Below are 17,139 nucleotides of genomic sequence, written 5' to 3' on the forward strand. Positions count from 1 at the left end.
CAGAGCCCGGGATGCAACCAGCTCCCCAGCCGCACTGGAGCCCCCTTACCTGTGACCCGGCAGCCGAAGAGCTCGAGCCGGAGGGCGATGCCCGAGTGCCAGGTCTGAGGGCGGACCCGGACGAACCTTGTCAGCAGCGGTGTGTGCAGCTTGTTCAAAACCACCTCTGTTGCATCGTTATTGGCTTGGAATACCTGTAACATAAGACGTGAAACCACATTAATAAAATCCCCATTTGTAGTTGGGCCACCCGTGCAGCCTTTGAAGGGGGTGGGAAATTTCTGTTGAATTTTATTTCCCTCAAGTTTAAAAATAATCAGTGGGTTTGTTGTTTGGGGCTTTTTTGGAAGCACCATGAAAAAAAATTTAATTTCTCACAGAGCTCTAACTTGAAAACAATAAACGGTCTTCACAAAAACTTTTGGAGGCAAAGAAAATTTTGCCTCTGGGCAAGAGCAAGCAAAAGAAGGCGCTGTGAAAAGGAAAACACTTCAGAAGCTAAAGGGGGAGGGAGTAAAATATCCTTTAAAAATGGAGCAGAAATGTCATCTTTTAGGGCTAGTGGACCTCACGCATGAGCGTGAATTTGACTCTCCCTCTTCTTCATGTTACAGGCATATAATAATATTTGCAGGGTATTTAATGATTAGGAAGTGCTTCACAATTGTTTTTGTTACTTAGAGGCTTCCTTGTGCCATGAACGGGTGGGAGGCACTGTCTACCCCCGGTGCCCCGGTGTCAATCAACATGTTCTTGGTTCTCTCTGGTCTTTGTTGTAGGGTCAGGGTTGCAGACGGTCCCCTTGGAGTCCTGCTCTGGCTTCCTCTCACTGCAGTCCCCGCCCTGTAATGAAATCCATCCCTGTCGCCATCTGACCAATGCATCTCTTACGGGAAGAAAGGCTTTTTGGAATAGCTTCTAATCCAACATGGTGGGAGCAAGTCCTAGCTTACCAGATGGCCCAAATCAATAACTGCCATATGGACCTTATGCTTTTTTGTGTTTGCTCTCCATTAAAAAAGTAGCTGGAGCAAGTATATGTGAGTTTCTCTTGGTTTCTGGGATAAGGGTGGAGGGAAAGACCAAGTAACCAACCATCACTTTTAAATCATACCTGTCACAGCTTGTAATAACCAAGTGACTGTAAATCTACACACTGCCAACTGTGCCACAGCTAGCAATTCCCCCTGGGGAGGGGAGTTGATGCTTCAGCTCATGATACCTAGATCGCGCCAGGTGTTTGGTCATTGACGGGGCTGGGAAACCGGTGTATTTGAATATGAGTACCTTCGAGCCAGACACTCTGTAAAGACAATTGCATCCACAACACCCCGAAGTTAAGTATTATTATTATTCCCACCTTACTGATGAGGAAACAGGCTCCAAGCCATCTGTCTGGATCCAAAAGCCCTTGCTACGTTTTTAGGTTTTAGGCTGCAGTTTCCTAGGCGGACTGCCACCTCTTTCAGTACAGTTGCAATGTTTATGTTGGTGCCTAGAAGTCACAGAGCCTTTAAGGTCCCCTAGCACGGGCTGAGTGGATGCTGTGCTGCTGTTCTGGTGCGTTTGCAATCCCAATTTAGAATGCTCTGGGAAACAGAACAGCATGGAAGCTTAGAGCTAATGAACAATGTGGTCCTTTCTTCCCCAGGAAGTGTAACCAGAAGCTCTGACTTTTGGCAACCTTGAACCTGCCACATCTCCTGCTCGCTAATGTCCAAAGTTAGAGCCATTTCATATAAAGCACACCACCGATGGTGAGGATGAAGGGTCAAGGGACATCACACTTTGGCAACCAAATGAGAAGTGGCTTGCTTAAGACAAACAGAGGAAAGGAGAGGAAGAAATAGGTGTCTGCCAGCCCACCGTATTCTGTTTAAATCCCTTGTTCCAGGAGCTTAGCCCACTGAGTCCCAGAGAGACTCCTGTTCTGGTCTTAACGCCACCAGCTTCTCCTTGGCTGCCTTGCTGTGGGGCACAGAGGCAGGGAGCACAGAGGCAGGACCTCTCATCTCTCCACGGTTCCATCTGGCTGCTTTATGCATAGGGACTGAGGGAAAAGAGGGGCGAGAAGACACAAGGTAGGGAAGGGAAAGGGCCAAGGAAACACACAGAGAGAGGGTGAGAGCTGGACACCGGGCAGAGACCTACAGAGGGAGGCAAAGAGAGGTGCCGAGGCTCTTACTCTCAGAGAGGGAGAGCTGGAGGAGGCAGCAGGGCCCAGGAAGGCCCCCGCCTCACCATGCCCATTCCTTGGCTTTCTGGGTGCTTATAAAGTGCTCTGTGGCTCTGAGGAAAGGGGAAGAGGAACTGAACCCGTTCAGGGAAGATTAATCAGTTCTCCTAGAATCACCGGAATTCAGCATGAGGCAGAGGCTTTGTGTTTGTTTTTTGTTTTGTTTTGGCAAGGAAGAAGCAAATGCAGCACTTTGCTTATTTCGGGACGGGTGCTGTGAGCAGCGGGGGGTCACCACTGGCCAGCTCCCTGAGGATGATGACAGTGACTGTGTGTGGCCTCCATCAGGAGACGCTAAGGAGTTGGAGGGGAGGGGGCCTGATTGGCCATGTGAATGCATAATTGGAGTGTTGAGTGGATTTGAACTTTAACACAGCTGCAATCCACAGCACACACACCACGCTGGTACTGTTTAGTTAGAAACACAGCACGTCTTATGTGTTTTTAATATCCAATTTTATCTTATCTGACCCCTTCATTTCTCAGCCTTGGCAGATAATACCAACAAACCTTTCTTCCCCTACCTCAGTAAGGAAATGACTGTGTCTTTGGACTGCCTTTGGGAGGCTGGCATGTATGTGAGTGAGGCTGAGTGTGTGCACACACATGTGTACATGTCCAGGGAGACGGCTGGTCTTCCCACGGATGTACGTGGTCACAGGCTTTGAGGGAGCACCCCCAGGTCTTTGCCTACAGTGACATTGGTCAGAGAGGGAGGCACCCACTTGGTTTATCTGCCCATGGCCATCAGCCTGGCTGCTCAAATTGAACTTCACTCAGCCATTCCATTTTGCTCAGCTTCTCCCACCCCTGGAACCACATGAGGCTCTTTCAATGGGGCCTCACATTGCCCTTCATGTTTCCGAGCCCAGTCCTTTCTCAGTTTCTTGTGTGCTCTTGATCTCTTCCCTCTGCAAGCTCTTCCCTTTGCTGAAGGAATAACATCTTATTTTAGTAAACTATTTATATACCTTTTACTCTGAGTGTGGTGTATGCGGGGTGGGGGACCCAAACACCACTGAACTAGGAGCCAGGAGACAGACTCTACTGCAAATTAGCTCGAAAGGGTGAGCCCTGACTTCCTCCTCTGTTAAATGAGAGGATTATGTGAGTTGATGTGTAAGGTCCTTTTTGTCCTCCAGATTCTAAGCCTTCACAAGAGTTTTCAATCTAGCGCTGCCCCGGGAGCGTTCACTTTGTAACAGGGCGTTTTAGTCACTCACTGTCGCTGATAGCCTGAGTGGTTTGTGGACAAGTGCTGTGGACTTTTATACACCTTAAATGGTGACCAGGACACATGGTGAGTGCCCCACTCAGAGGGAGAGCATATCTGCTGGATGTTTTGCCTCACTAACAGTTCAAATTATTAATAACAAAGAGTAATAAATGACAACACCCTGGTCCTTACATATTGTCTTTTGCCCAAAGATATCAAAGTGCAATTTATGAAAATCCATTTAAATGAAATATTAAGCACTTTCTATTTCTCCTGACCCAATGGATTATAAGGTCTTTATTTTTCCCCCTGCATATCCCTATTTATAGTTGGTAAATGCTATCATATATTATACATCTTTATGACTTTCTCAATGCTTCTGTGGTTTCAGAATCACCCTTCATAAGTTTTCTGATCAAATTCTCTGAGATGGATTCTTGGCTTCCAGTCTAGGCATCGCAAGGTAAGGGGCTGTATGCATGAGAAACGGTGCCAGGAAATTGGTTTTATTCCCTGTGCCCTGCCGACTCACTGAATCACTATAGGCAAATCAATAAACCTTAGGTACCTTGGTCTCTCCTTCAGGAAAATAAAGTCAATAACAGGCTTGCAGATAGCAACTATAAAGTCTACCAGCCCTCCCCGCTGCCTCCCATGCCTACATAACACCCAGGACAGATGTTAGAGGGGAGGCTACGTCACAAGTAACAAGTGGGTCTTTGTGAGATTGGGAAAGCTCCAGCTCCCAAAGCCACTGACTCCCAAGTTGAACCTCGAGGCCAAAAACTTTCAAGCCATAACTTCGCAGTGAGATGTCCGTAATGTTAAGGAAACTCAGTGGATTGTCAGCATGAGGTACACCCCGAAAGGCATATATCTAATGTGATCAAATGATAACATCTGCTTTAAAAGCTGGATGTCACAGATGGTATACATTTTTGTTAATTTTAAAAGAAAAATGCTAATTTGGTTTACTTACCACCCAAAGGAAAACTAGAAGTATGCTCAAGGTGACCCTAGCTTTCTTTAGAGGTGGGAATAGAGCAAAAAAAAAATCTATATGTTATAGAGATATAAGAGCTATGTTGAACATAAAGATTTCTTCAAATGTATCTTTGTAAACCAAGTTTAAAAAACAATTCAGGGCACAAAGTGGTTTGGATAATCCATTTGGTGCCTCGCTGCATTCTGAACATAATCCAACACTTTGCAATTGATTCTTGAGACCTTTGGTTTCTTTTCAGTAAGACAGAATCTGAAACCAGCAGCACCTCGCGGATTTTCTGATTTGCACCTCTGGGGGACGGGGGGCACCTGTCAATTAAATTGGCTGCTACCCAGCATCCCAGTTTGGTTATTATCTATATCCCTCCTCCCCCCACCCCAGCCAGGAAAGGAAAATCAACATTTTGACTATGCCTGTGAGCTTATGAGGTATGGACTGTGATACTATATAAAATACAAGAAAATTATAAATTTGAAGCATCCCTGATGGTTTCTAGGATCAACCTTTCTCTTTTTCACCCCATTTCTAGTCACAGCTACCTCTCTCTGTTGACCCTTGCTCGAGTCCTAGTTGAATAACATGCAGTGCATTTGGCATAGCTGGGAATAATGAGCATGTCCGACGGCCTACCCTGGAGGCCTCTGGGCTGGGGATTTCCTACCAGACCTAAGTCCCTTCCTTGCACAGTGTCTGCCATCAACATCCTGGGGCCCAGGACAGTGGAGACGCTCCACGTCCACCAAAGCCTTTGAATGCAGGCTCACCGTGTGACCTGGCTCTTCGGCCGTCCTCAGGGAGCAGGCCCCTGGGCGGAGATGCAGGCTCGATCATGAGCTCTGCCTCCCCTCTGAGTAGGGCTTCGGTATTCAGTCTGCACACACCCGTCTCTCCGTTACCTATGATGTGACCTGCGGTTTATTTCTATTTTCCTGTAAATATCTGAGTGCAGCCAGCTCCAGGGGCCGCAAAGGAAGCAGGACACTTCTCAAAGCCAGCTCAGTGCTGGGCCCTGAGGTCACAAGTGTGCAGGAGCCCTTCTTCTACTTCTTTCTTTAAAAAAAGGAAAAGTACTTCTCTCCACTAGTAAATGTTTTATGGCACCCAAAGTTCTCCTTTTCTATCTATTTGGTGCAGAAGCAGACGGAGGAGGAGGAGGACAAGGCAGGCGGCAGAGAGGTGGCAGGGAAGCGGGAGAAGCCAGGAGCAGATGCAGATACGCGGACTCATCCGCGCTGCAGAGCCCAGGGGCCGATCCTCCCTCTCCATCCCCTGCCCTCGCGTTTTCTCTAAAACCAGCCATCGGATCTACGTGTAAAAAATTAATTGCTAATCAATGAATGCCGTCCTGTTTAATTAATTTGTTGCACAAAACAGGCAAGGGGTGGGAGGGGTGTGTGAGTCGGCGGGGCGGGGAGGCACTGTTGCGCTGGGGGAAAACGATGTTAAAGTAATGCATCCCCCTCCGCCCCCGCTTTTTGTAAATCATGGGCCTGACATTTCTCCCTTAAAACTCCTCCTTGAACACTATAAAAAATTTTTGTAAGCTGCTTTCATTCTAGTGGATGTGGGAACTTAGCCAGACAGAGAGTCAGAAAGGATGTGTCTCTGTATGAGAGAGAGAGAACTTAAGCGAGGGTAAGGATGGGGGTAGGCAAAGGAAGTTCCCTAACCACCAAATGCGCATTTATGACCATGATGCCCTCCTGTCTCCTCCTCCTTTACTTTAGGGCTGTTTTTGTCATCAAGCTGTATTTTGCTAATGTGAAGGAGGAGATGTAGATTCAGGAGTGTGTCAGGGGGTGCAGGGCGGAGGAGGCCTGTGGGTTTCTTTCTGGGGGTGGGGTGAGGTGGGGGAGGTGGGTGGGATGTGTACATCCCCATCTGCGTGTGCAGGATTATGTTACCCCCATGGAGACGCTGAGCCCTGGAACATAGCATACTAACAGGATTAGGGTTTCAGGATTTGAGACAGGAAAGCATCAGGGAGGAGAGGAGAGGAGGGCCGCTCGGGGATTTGGGGCTGGAGGAGAGATGGGGTGCGGGGGGGGGACGAGGGTAGCGGGAGACCAGTGAGGGGTTGGAGGGAATGGTCAGCGTCCTCCGGTGAAGGTAGGGGGAGAAGCAGACATTCTAACTGGGTAGGAAGGGTTCTCCACACGGAAAACCTCCTAAAACAAACATTGCCACATTTTCTTTCTTTTTTTTTAACGTGCAGGTGGGTAGCCAAAAAACCGGAAAGGTACAGGGAATGAGGTTCCTGAGCCTATCTGTCAACTATCTTCCACTTTCGGGGGAATCTCAGCCACCTGGAGAAGGGAAAAGGTGAGAGCAAAGAACCTGACAATCTACCAGATGAGGTGCTTGTGCCAGTGCTCATCCGGAGACTCCAGGATTAGGGCAAAGAGCACGTTTTCCCAGCCGAGCAAAATCACGATGCCTGTCCACATCCCTTGCTTATTGGTTCCCTCCCAGTGGCTCCCGTGGACAGCAGTGGGCTGGGAAGCATGGGGAATTTAGCATCAAGGCTGAAAGCACGAGGGAGGCTGGTCTCAGCTCCCAGAGACAATTCAGCACCCATGGGAGTGGGGTGAAGCCAGCCATGGGAGCCTGATAGAGAAAAGGTTCCAAGCATATGTATAATGAAATTTTCCCTTGAGCTTCCTAAGTGGAAAGGCTAAAGGTCTGAGCTCATCCCATGGCAAATGGATAAGGAACAAACTTAATTACCTAGGGCCCTGGATTCTTCTCAGTTATAATGGAGGGGGGCACGTAAACGGGGGGACGTGAATTTGGAAAGGGCATCGGCCCTCTTCTAAACGCACGTAAGCCTGGTGAGACGATGCGATCATATCCACGATTTCTGAAGGCTGATGCCCATTCCCAGCTCGTGGTTTGAGTCACTGCCCTAATCTTATATACAATAAACACAATTACAGCAATCAAGAGGATAAGGGGCAGCCAGTCATCCACTAGGAGGTTTGAAAATAAAGGTATTTTTGGAAAACTCAAATTTATTAATTGGAGGAATGATTGAACTCCTAAGAGAAGAACGAGGCTAAGAGGGGGAACGTTGACCTCAGGCTGTTCCGTGGCAGGCCCCCTCAGAAGCAGGGACAGGTCTGGATGACTTACAGGCCTCTTCCAAACCTCTGATTTTAAAAGAAGCATATAAATATCCCACGGGGCCTTGTTACCTTTTAAATTGATAACTTGCTTCTGCTCAAGAAGAGCTTTGTGGGCCTAATACATTAATTATATCGGCAGAGAGCCTTCCATCTACAGATCCCAAGGTGCTTTGCCAACGGTAGCCACAGCACCATTTCACTTGGGCAGACGGCAACACTGAGGCACAGCGCTGTTCAGAGAAATTCCCAAGGTCACAAAGCGCATTGTCTAAAAGTAGGCACAGCCACGTGGTTCAAACCGTGAGCCAACTGATTTGGGGGGTTTGGTTTTCTGACACTGCTCTCTTTCCTCCTCAGCCTCTGCTCTGTTTCACAGAGGTTTTAAAATTCTCAAATGGCTTTCAAAATGATTAGTTTTAATTTGGAAAATAAATATAGGACAGAGGGTTTTTGAAGTGGGGCATTTGTTTGTTTTCAAGGGATGTGGCCAAATCAAACGCAAAGCAACCTCTTTCAACTCTACATCCTCAGGATTCTAGGACAGGGCCCAAACTCTGAAATGCTGAGCCTGGCACTCTAAGCCATGCTGTCTAAGCATGTCTGGCCTTCGATCTCCACTACAACAGAGGCTCCCCTGGACAGAGCACACCTCTCGACCTCTAGACCAAACATCTAGGAAGCCAATTTCCCCCTGGATGCAGGATGATGAGCAAGGCGTGGATTCACCACCAGTCTGGGAATCAAAGCCCGGTGGCCAGCTGCCTTCTACAGGGTTCCCTGTGTCCTTGGGACAAATTACTTGTCTTTGAAATCTTCAATTTCACAGTCTTTGAAACACCAATGGAAGTGTATAAGCTGGGGCCTGAGGGTTCACCGAGCCCCTTGGAGGTCATCAGTGCATTAATTTGATGAGCTCAGTGCATTTCTGCCACTCACTATGGGGTAATTCTAAACACTCTTGGACCCAAACCTTTCCTCATCCCAGTCCTTACCCTCCCATCCTCAATGTGGTCATCAGGATATATTTAGCACCCACTAGATTTTCTTTTAACCAAAGTTATTCTTTTTTTTTATTATTAATTAAGTAAAGAATTTTTAAAAATATTTATTTTTTCAAATACATTTGTCTCTGCCTTTGCCCCACCACTTTACCTTGCACCCTCCCTCAACTCTTCCCCTTTGTCTTTTAACCAAAGTTATTCTAAATACATCAGACTAGCCCAGCAGCACTGTGACTAAGAGGAAGGTAACCAGAGCTCTATCAGCCAGGGAGAAATTCATATTCACCAAATAAGGGAGGACTGAAGAAAAGGGCTTTTGCTTAGACATATAAGGGCAATGGCCTCTGTCCCCCCGGCCTGACACCGGTTGTGGTCTCATCCCCCCCAGTGCAGGCTCACAGAACCAGCGTCTCTGAGATGAGCAGGAACTTGGCCAAGGCCTCTTGCCTCCCAGCACCTCCCACTTTCTCCAGGCCTCTCCTGGATTTGTGTGTACATAATTGTGCCTATAATTATAGACACATCCGTGAACCTTCTACTGCTGTATTTACAACATTCTGTCTGTGTTTGGGGTGTTATTAATACAGCTGGGGAAACCAAAAGCAGTCGTTTTCTGCTTGTGGTTTCTGAGGAAATCTCTGTGAAGCGATTTGTGTAATCTAAGGGAACACATGGGCTGGATATGGGCTCCACCAGACAGACGCGCTCTCTGCCTGGTGGTTATGCCATAAATACGCACAAGGAGGGCCCGCCCTATAGGAAAATCACAGGTTCCGTGTATATGGCATGTGGAATTGGACTAGGACTGGGGAATGTGTTGTGCATATGGCCTGCATAATTGTGCGAAGGTTTGCCCAGAGAATGCCTGCAATGCCCAGAGCCACAGTGTAAGACCTTTTTCATAGGTACCCTCCCCACTACCTGTTGGATGGAAAGAGACTAAGAAGATGCTGCTCCAGGCTGGGGAAAGCTGGAAAAGAGTTCCTGAGTTTTCCTTGCTTCTTGGCCACGAGAAGAAAGTCGTTCCCCCATAGGCCCAGCCCTTGCCTTAGCCCAGCCTGGGTCCAAATTGTAAATAGTGTTTTGCAAGGAAAGAGCACAGCCATTCCCCATCACCCCGAGCGCTCATTAATCTTATTTTTCTCCTCTTTCCCAAATTCCCTGGCCTTTGGTACATTGCACTGGTGTTGACAGTGACCAGGGAATAAAGTCAGGTTCCCACATTTCTGCTCCAAACAGCACCATCCCCTCTTCACACCCCCTGCACTGGTTTGCATCTGTGAACCCTCCCCCATGCACGGAGCAGAGCCGGCTGCTGCCTCCTTTTCTGCTGCCTCCTTCTCAGCTACACTTTGCTCACAGGTCCTGCTGCCTGAATTTTGCTTTCAAGCCCGCTACTTAACACCAGTTAGCTTGGCACGGTGCCCACCATCCAGCGGCTACAAAGAAAGGCTCAGCGGTAGCACCAGGCATAGACGGAGCCTCTCCCTCCACTGCCCCCAAGTCTCCTCCTCACCCCGCCTCCCCTTCATGGCATCAAATCAAACTGCAGCAGACTTGACAAATCTATTTGGCATGGTTCACTCAACTATTTCAACCCGAACAGCCCAGAGAGCCACGCTGAGGCTCAGGAACAGTATGGAATCTGCACATTAAATACAGACCTCTGGCGGGGGGGGGGGGGGGAGGGTGTGGGCGTTGATCTGCTAATGAAAGGGCAGCAGACATCACCCTTGGAGCAGAGGACCCAGCAGGTCTCCCCTGTCACCTGCCTGACACTTGCGGTGGGGCGAGGGAGTGTGGGGGAGGGGGCAATGCCTAATTGGCAGGCTTTGCATTCTCTTGCCTCCTTTTAGGTACTGAGAGGATGAATTTCTAATGGGGAGAGACAGGGCTATTCCTCTGCCCTAGCGCCTTTATGTGGGCAGGACTGAGTCACTAAACAACCAGACAACAACAACAAAACAAAAGCAAAATTACCCCTTGGCTCCTGGGGAAAAAAATTGAGCCAGTAGCCAATGGGTGGGAAGAGGAGGCAAAAGAGAAAGAGAAAGAAAGAGAATGATGTATCCAATAGGAAAAAGTTGGGAAGAATGATTCTAAAGGAGCCCAGAAAGCAAAATTCAATTGTCAGGAATATATTCCCTGCAGAATGAATACCAGGGATAAAGCCAGGAAGGACAGTGTTCTATCAAAATATGCAGCGCTAAGGTATTTTCAAAAGCAGATTTCCCACGAATGGCGTTTTAAATAGCATCCCGGCCCATCTGTGTGCTTTTAGAATCGGCTTATGTTATGGCATCCCTCTGGCCAGCGCTGCTTAGTCACCGAGCTCGGACAGGGAGGCCGACAGGCGGGCCTCTGCCTCCTCCCCCAAGACCCAGCCCTGCGCAGCTGCTGGCCCTCGCCTACCTGGCTGAGCTTCTGGGTTCTACCAGTTTGTCATTACAGGGGGTGGGTGGAGGAAGAAGGCATGAAAATGAGTGGAGAGGGATGAAGACTCGGTCCACAGAGTGCCCAGCCCCCAGTGCCCACCCAGGCTTGCCACAGCCAAGTGCTATTTGACGGCTCGTTCTGAAACAAACGAAGTCAATGAGAAACTCGATCTGGCTCCACACGCCAGGGTAAAGAAATCTCTCACTCACTTTATCTGTGAAATGGGGAATTTCTGTGTATGTGTGCATCAATACCTAGTAATATCTAGAAGCCACGATTTTCAGATGAATGGTGCCATGTTACTATGGCAATTTTAATTAAAAAAAATCCAGTCCTTTAAAAACTCACATTTCCCGAGTGAAACAGTGCTGCCAACATTACAGCTTGGGATTTTCTGGGTCCAAGATTTCCAGTTGCACTGGGAAGAGCAAGCTGCCTTGGGTCAGTGATAGCAGCAGAGCGGACTGTTTGGAAAAGATCTTTGGCCCCTGTAGGTCTGGCTGCATGTGTCCCATTCCGATCATTCACAGTCCAACAGAGCCAGGGCCTGGAGGAACCACAGCACTAAAGAGGGGAGACTCTTTCCCTCTGCCCCCAGCTCCCTTCAGAGAAGGATGAGCACTCTCCTCCCAGACCTGAGAGCCAGCCAGTGACGAATAGAGCTAGCCGCCCCCCCCCCCCCGCCCAGGTGAGACCACTGACCATTTTCAAAACGCCCCCCAGACACCCAGTGCACAACTACATCGCCAGCGCCAGCTGCCTGCCTGTTCGCTGCCAGAATGCCATGCGTCTTAAGAAACCTGAGTGCCAGACATTAATCCATACGCACAACAAAAGCCCCACATCATGGCACTCGGACACACCTCCGGGAGCCACAGACACCGAAGGCACCAGGCGAGAGAATTCAATGCTTTGCTGCCAAGCATGATCGCTGGTTCAGATGTCGTCCCTGACAAACTAAATTTCTCCTCATTATGTATTATCCTCTTTCTTCTTTGGGATATTGTGATTCCCTCTCAGGATCTGTGCCCCTTTCATTTCCAGACCTCAGTAACTCCTGAACTGCCATTTCATGTGGTTTTTTGATTGTTAACCCAGCATGTGGAAGGGACGCAGGCCATAAATGCTCAATGAATCCTGTGTGGGGAGACACGGGCTGGAGCACGTTTTCTCCTTCATTTGTAGTCAGAGAGCATGCTGCATGTTCTCTCTCTCTCTTTCTCTCTCTCTCTCTCTCTCTCTTTCTCCCCCTCTCCTCTTTCTGCCCTGCAAGATGCAACAGCAGCCAGGCTGTTGGAGAAACGGTATTTTCCAATCACTTTAGCATAAAAAAAGAATATTGTCTGGGCTAGTGCTTCCCATGCGTCCATCAATTATTTGAGCCCCATTGAATCAGGCCTCCTTCCCCGTGAGGGGGTCAACTTGAAACTCTTCTTGCCCCATCCCTCCCGCACTGTCCCAGCATCCTTTGAGGTGGGGCAGTGGGTTTACCTTGTGGTTTTTGCCATGCCGGTATACCATCCAGTCTTCACCATTAGTGCTGACTTCCAGCTTGTAGGATTTGACATAATAGCCATTCTGAGTTTCCCTGGAAATCGCTCCCTGTGTTGCAATGGCCGTGAGCATGGTTAGAAAGTGTAAGTCCACCTGAGAAAGAGAGGTAGAGAAGTAAGGGGTGCGTGGCTCACAACACAAGGCAGCATCTTGCTTTTTCTTCAAAGGACACAGGTGTAATACTTAGTTCACAACCTATGGCTATGATCATTCACATGTATGGGTGATTAAGGACCAATGTGCAATTCTGCTGGATAGTTAAACCCAACTCATCTGACATTAAATTGGACACCTTTGAAATTGTAATGATTATTTTTTTCCTTCTTTTTGCAAATCCCAATGGACAGTATTAAGTTAATCTTAAGGGAATCATTGAACACCTAGAAGTAGGACCCCTTCCTACTAAACAACAGCCTGCCTTGGATAGTGAAAGCAGATTCTGTTTTAAAGGAACAATGGCTAAATCCAATCCAATCCACACCACTCTGATCCGGTCCAATTCAAAGCAATTCACTTATAAAGCTCTAGTAGCAAAAGTCTCAGCTCAGGGCTGTTTCCCCTCTCTTCAGTACCTCACTCCATTGTGTATTTAGTCACTCAGGTCAGGAAGGGGTCAAAGGGCATGCAGAGTCTGCCCAAGCAATTAGGCTTATGCAGCAAGTCTTGACCTTTCTTTTGATGAGGATGGTCAACATTTTGAGGTACCACCTCTCCCACAACACCAAACCCATTTGGAAATTGCTTGATGTCATTCCTTTGCTGGCCACAGTGTTTGTTATTGGTAACCTCTGTGTGATCAAAATTTAGCCAGTATACACTGGTAAAACTTAATTCAGCAAGCATTTATTGGCTACTTATTATGAGCTCTGCACTATTAAGCATTCAAAAGAAGTACCCCGTGCTGTATATGTGCATAATTAACAGATAGACAACAGTAAGAGAAAGTATGTGATTAAGGACCAAAACTAAGGGTGTAATCAATGGGATGCCCATCATAAGGGAGAACTTTCTGGAAGCTTTGCAGGACAAGAAGGATTTTTGGAGAGGCAGAGGAAAGGCAGGGACAAATGGCCTCAGGGTTGTGCTGTGAGAGGCTCCGTGGAAGTTTCTAAGTGGCCTTCCTCCCTTTCCCATTGTGTCCTCTGCAATGTCCTTCTCAGAGCAGAGATCACCGTGTCGCGTCAGAGCTCAGACAGGCTTGTCGCTGGGTCACAAGGCTGTCTACTGTGCATCGTAAGTCATTGCTCTAGCACGGAACCAGCAGCTTGCTCTTCTCTGGGGATGGGAATTGGACCAGTCTGTCATGCAAGGAAGGGTTACTTAACATGACTGCAAGTCTTATTCAGAAGGAAAGCAAACAATAGTCTGAAAAGATGCTGCAGAGCATCTGGGCGACGAGAGTTTCATTGCTGGTAGTGACATTTTCCCATGTGTTCTTCTGATAGCTATGTGCAAATCCTTCCTGGCAAGGCTCCTCCCCAGTAGCAAAGACCATGAGAAGCTGCCATGCTCAGCTAGCAACTCAACAAGCCTGCCCTTAGGAAAGTGCCTGCCGTCCCCCTTCCCTCCTCAAATTTCTGATGCCTTCCTGTGCCAAGAATGAGGAAGATCTGGAACTGTTCACAGACTATTCCTTGGATGTCTAGAATGAAAGGGCAAAGAGCCCCCTGGCCAAACAACTTATCCAAGACTGGAAATCTTCACAAGAGCAGGGGCGGTGTCCATCTTGCCCATTGTTTTATCCCAGCACATAGCACAGTGTCTGGCACAGCCTACTTGTGCCTGGCACATGTATCTGTTTAGATGGATGAATGAACAGAGGTCTCAAGTATGCTGTGTTTATTTTCTTTGGGTCCTTTGTCCAGTCAAGATGAGGAGCCACCCCCCTTGCCCACCAACACACACACACGCACGCACACACACACACACACTCTGCATACCCTCTGATATCTGAGCAAGTACCTGAAGATATTCTTTGTTGGAATCCAAGTTGGGTGTCCAGCCATTGTCGTCGCCATGGAGCCGGCTTTGTTGAGGTCTCCACCTCCCATCCGAGTAGGTAGAGGAGGCACTGATCTGTTCATTAGCAATCCTGCCAGACTCCATTCCCAGAGGGACATTGCACTGAAAGTCTGGGGCACAGAGATGGCCAAGGACAGAGTTAGGTATCTCAGCCTCATACCCCTGGGGTTCTCACAACGCTTTTCCCTTCTAGGGACAAGTCTTTGCAGGCACTCTCTCATCTTAAAGACCTAATTATATGCTCACATTTTAAAAACAACTACAAGACACAGAGCTTGACAACCCCTCTGGGTCTGCAAGAAGCTAAATTGGACCTAAAAGAAATCAGGCTGTGGATAAATAAGAATCATCATACAAATTAAAAATGCAATCTAAAGCACAAGAACTGTTAGTGCTGCAGGCTACAGATGCTCACAGATGCCAGATGCACCATTATTGAAATACAGGTACATGTGTGATAGACTTGTGGCAATTTGGGTGGGCTGATACATCGTGGGAAGCCTGCTTTATTAATAAACACCCAGAAGGCACTTCTGCTTCTTTCTTTCTTTCACTCCAGTGTCTAATGAGTTCAAGCACAGAAGACAGACATTACAAAGCAATAAATACCTGTCTTTGGGAGACCTCTCTCTAAACACATGCATGTCACTCTACGTTCCCCTGAACCACCTGTCTGGGCAAATGGACCCAGAAGTCACTTACTCTGACCTTGTGCCATCAGTTTAATGCTGTCCTTCCCATGGATACTGTGGACACTGGTCAAAATTGGTATATACATGTGTCTGATAATCTTTTCAGGTACCAAACCTATTCTTTAGCTTTGTGACTACCCTGGCCATTTGGAGGACTTGGTGCAATTTGCAATACTATTTTCTTGTCACTCAGTATGCATGAGCTCTTGGGGGGGGGCACAAACAAACAAACAAACAATAAATAAAACCCAGAATAAAACTCATCCCCTTGGCCACATCTATAGGTAAGCAGGTGGTATGCCGTCTACAACCGGGGCAGGATTTCCCCAGCTCTAATCACCCTTAAAGTGTTCCTTTAGTCCTTAAAGTTATCATTTGGGTTTCTTCCATTGAAGCACATGTCCAAGAGGAGGTGATATGAAGATGTAGCTCTAGGCAAGAGACCAGATGGCAAATTCCATGACCCCTGGGGTCAACTACACCGCCAATGCTTTGCAGAGTGCCTGGCACATCATAGAAACTTAAAAAGCTGTGCTTATTGGAAGTATAAAGTTAAAGCCCAACCAGTGGACCAGCCCAGAGTTTCTCTACCCAGGGCCAGAGATATTTCACATCAAAATACATATAAAAAGAGATTTAAAATTGCTGTTTTGTGACAATGGCCACTAAGTCTTAGAGAGGAAGAAAAATGGCCCCAGACTCAAAAATGTTAGCACAGGGGCGGGAGAGACTTTATATAGATATCCTAACTAACCTCCCTTTTATTCAGAGATGAGAAAACTGAGGCTTGAGATGGTCCTGTAACTTTCCCTGGAAATAACTAATACTTAGCACACATATTTTTTTTTTCCTTTAAAGAAAGGAACACCCAAATTGACATTCTATTTTCATTAATCTTTGCCTAACAAGAGGCTATAGCTCCCATTCTCTGAACTCAGATGACATTGTAAATTCTGAAGAATTCCCATCAGGCCCCTTGTCTTGGAGAGGTCAGCACATCCTTACAGCTCTGGTGGAAGGACAGACAGAGGTTCCCAACTGGCCAACTCACTCTCTAGCGGTTCTTGGTGGACCAGGTAGTATCGTGCAGAGAAGCCATCCTTGGCGACCGCCATGTCTGTGTGAAAGGTCAGAGAGAGGATCCCAGTCGATGAACGGAGTTCAGAGGGTGTTTTGGTCCCACAGTATTTGCCAATCAGGGGACCAACTGGATATGCAAGACAAAGAGAAGTCAACAGATAAGGAAATGTCAAACTCCATTTTCAATATGTTCTCCTTTCCCACAATGGCAAGTCATTCAATAGAGCGTCACTTTGTATGCCTGGCATAAAAGAACAACTAAAGACATGTTTTAAGAACAATGTCTCATATTTTTCTTGCACATTAAAAAAGTACTTTTGCTGACCTGGCTTCGTTCTGTTCTCATAGCCCTGGGAGATGGGCTACAAAGGTATTATTATAATGCCTGCTCTACAGGAGAATAAATTGAGGTTTGGAGAGGTCACATGACTTCTCATTGTTCATAAAGCAAGGAAATAACAGAGCTGGGACTCAAACCCAAGTTTTATGACTAAATCTTCATTCAGGAAATGAAATTGCTTAGCTGTTGTGTCTCCATTACAGGGCAAAATACTTAGAATGGCTACAAAGCCAAAGGTTGGTTTGCTTGCAAGTACTGACTATATACAAGACTTATGCTGGTCTCCTAACAAGTACAGGTTTCTGGTACCTCTTGGCCTTGGGTGACATACCTTTTTGATAACTATGACTATACTACTAATAATGAAATTATAGTAATGATGATGATGATGATGGCAGCTTATTTAGACAGATAAGACAGGTTAGTATCTT

At 47.3% G+C, this 17,139-nt stretch overlaps 1 protein-coding gene across 4 annotated transcripts in view; it reads right to left on the bottom strand.

Annotated features, from left to right (window-relative positions):
- NRP2 (neuropilin 2) overlaps positions 1 to 17,139 on the bottom strand; it is a 114,514-nt gene that overhangs the window by 56,046 nt on the left and 41,329 nt on the right. For all 4 annotated transcript variants that reach the window (XM_054585771.1, XM_054585770.1, XM_054585773.1 and 1 more), the window contains exons 5-8: positions 16,340 to 16,495; positions 14,537 to 14,706; positions 12,512 to 12,667; positions 50 to 194 (exon numbers count right to left, since the gene is read on the bottom strand). In XM_054585771.1, the coding sequence (XP_054441746.1) occupies positions 50 to 194; positions 12,512 to 12,667; positions 14,537 to 14,706; positions 16,340 to 16,495 (627 nt within the window). The remainder of the gene's footprint in view (positions 1 to 49; positions 195 to 12,511; positions 12,668 to 14,536; positions 14,707 to 16,339; positions 16,496 to 17,139) is intronic.

The sequence above is a fragment of the Pteronotus mesoamericanus genome, unplaced genomic scaffold (assembly GCF_021234165.1).
Source record: "Pteronotus mesoamericanus isolate MK-2021 breed Mesoamerican mustached bat unplaced genomic scaffold, CSHL_Meso_final contig_90, whole genome shotgun sequence".
In the NCBI taxonomy this organism is placed as follows: Eukaryota; Metazoa; Chordata; class Mammalia; order Chiroptera; family Mormoopidae; genus Pteronotus; species Pteronotus mesoamericanus.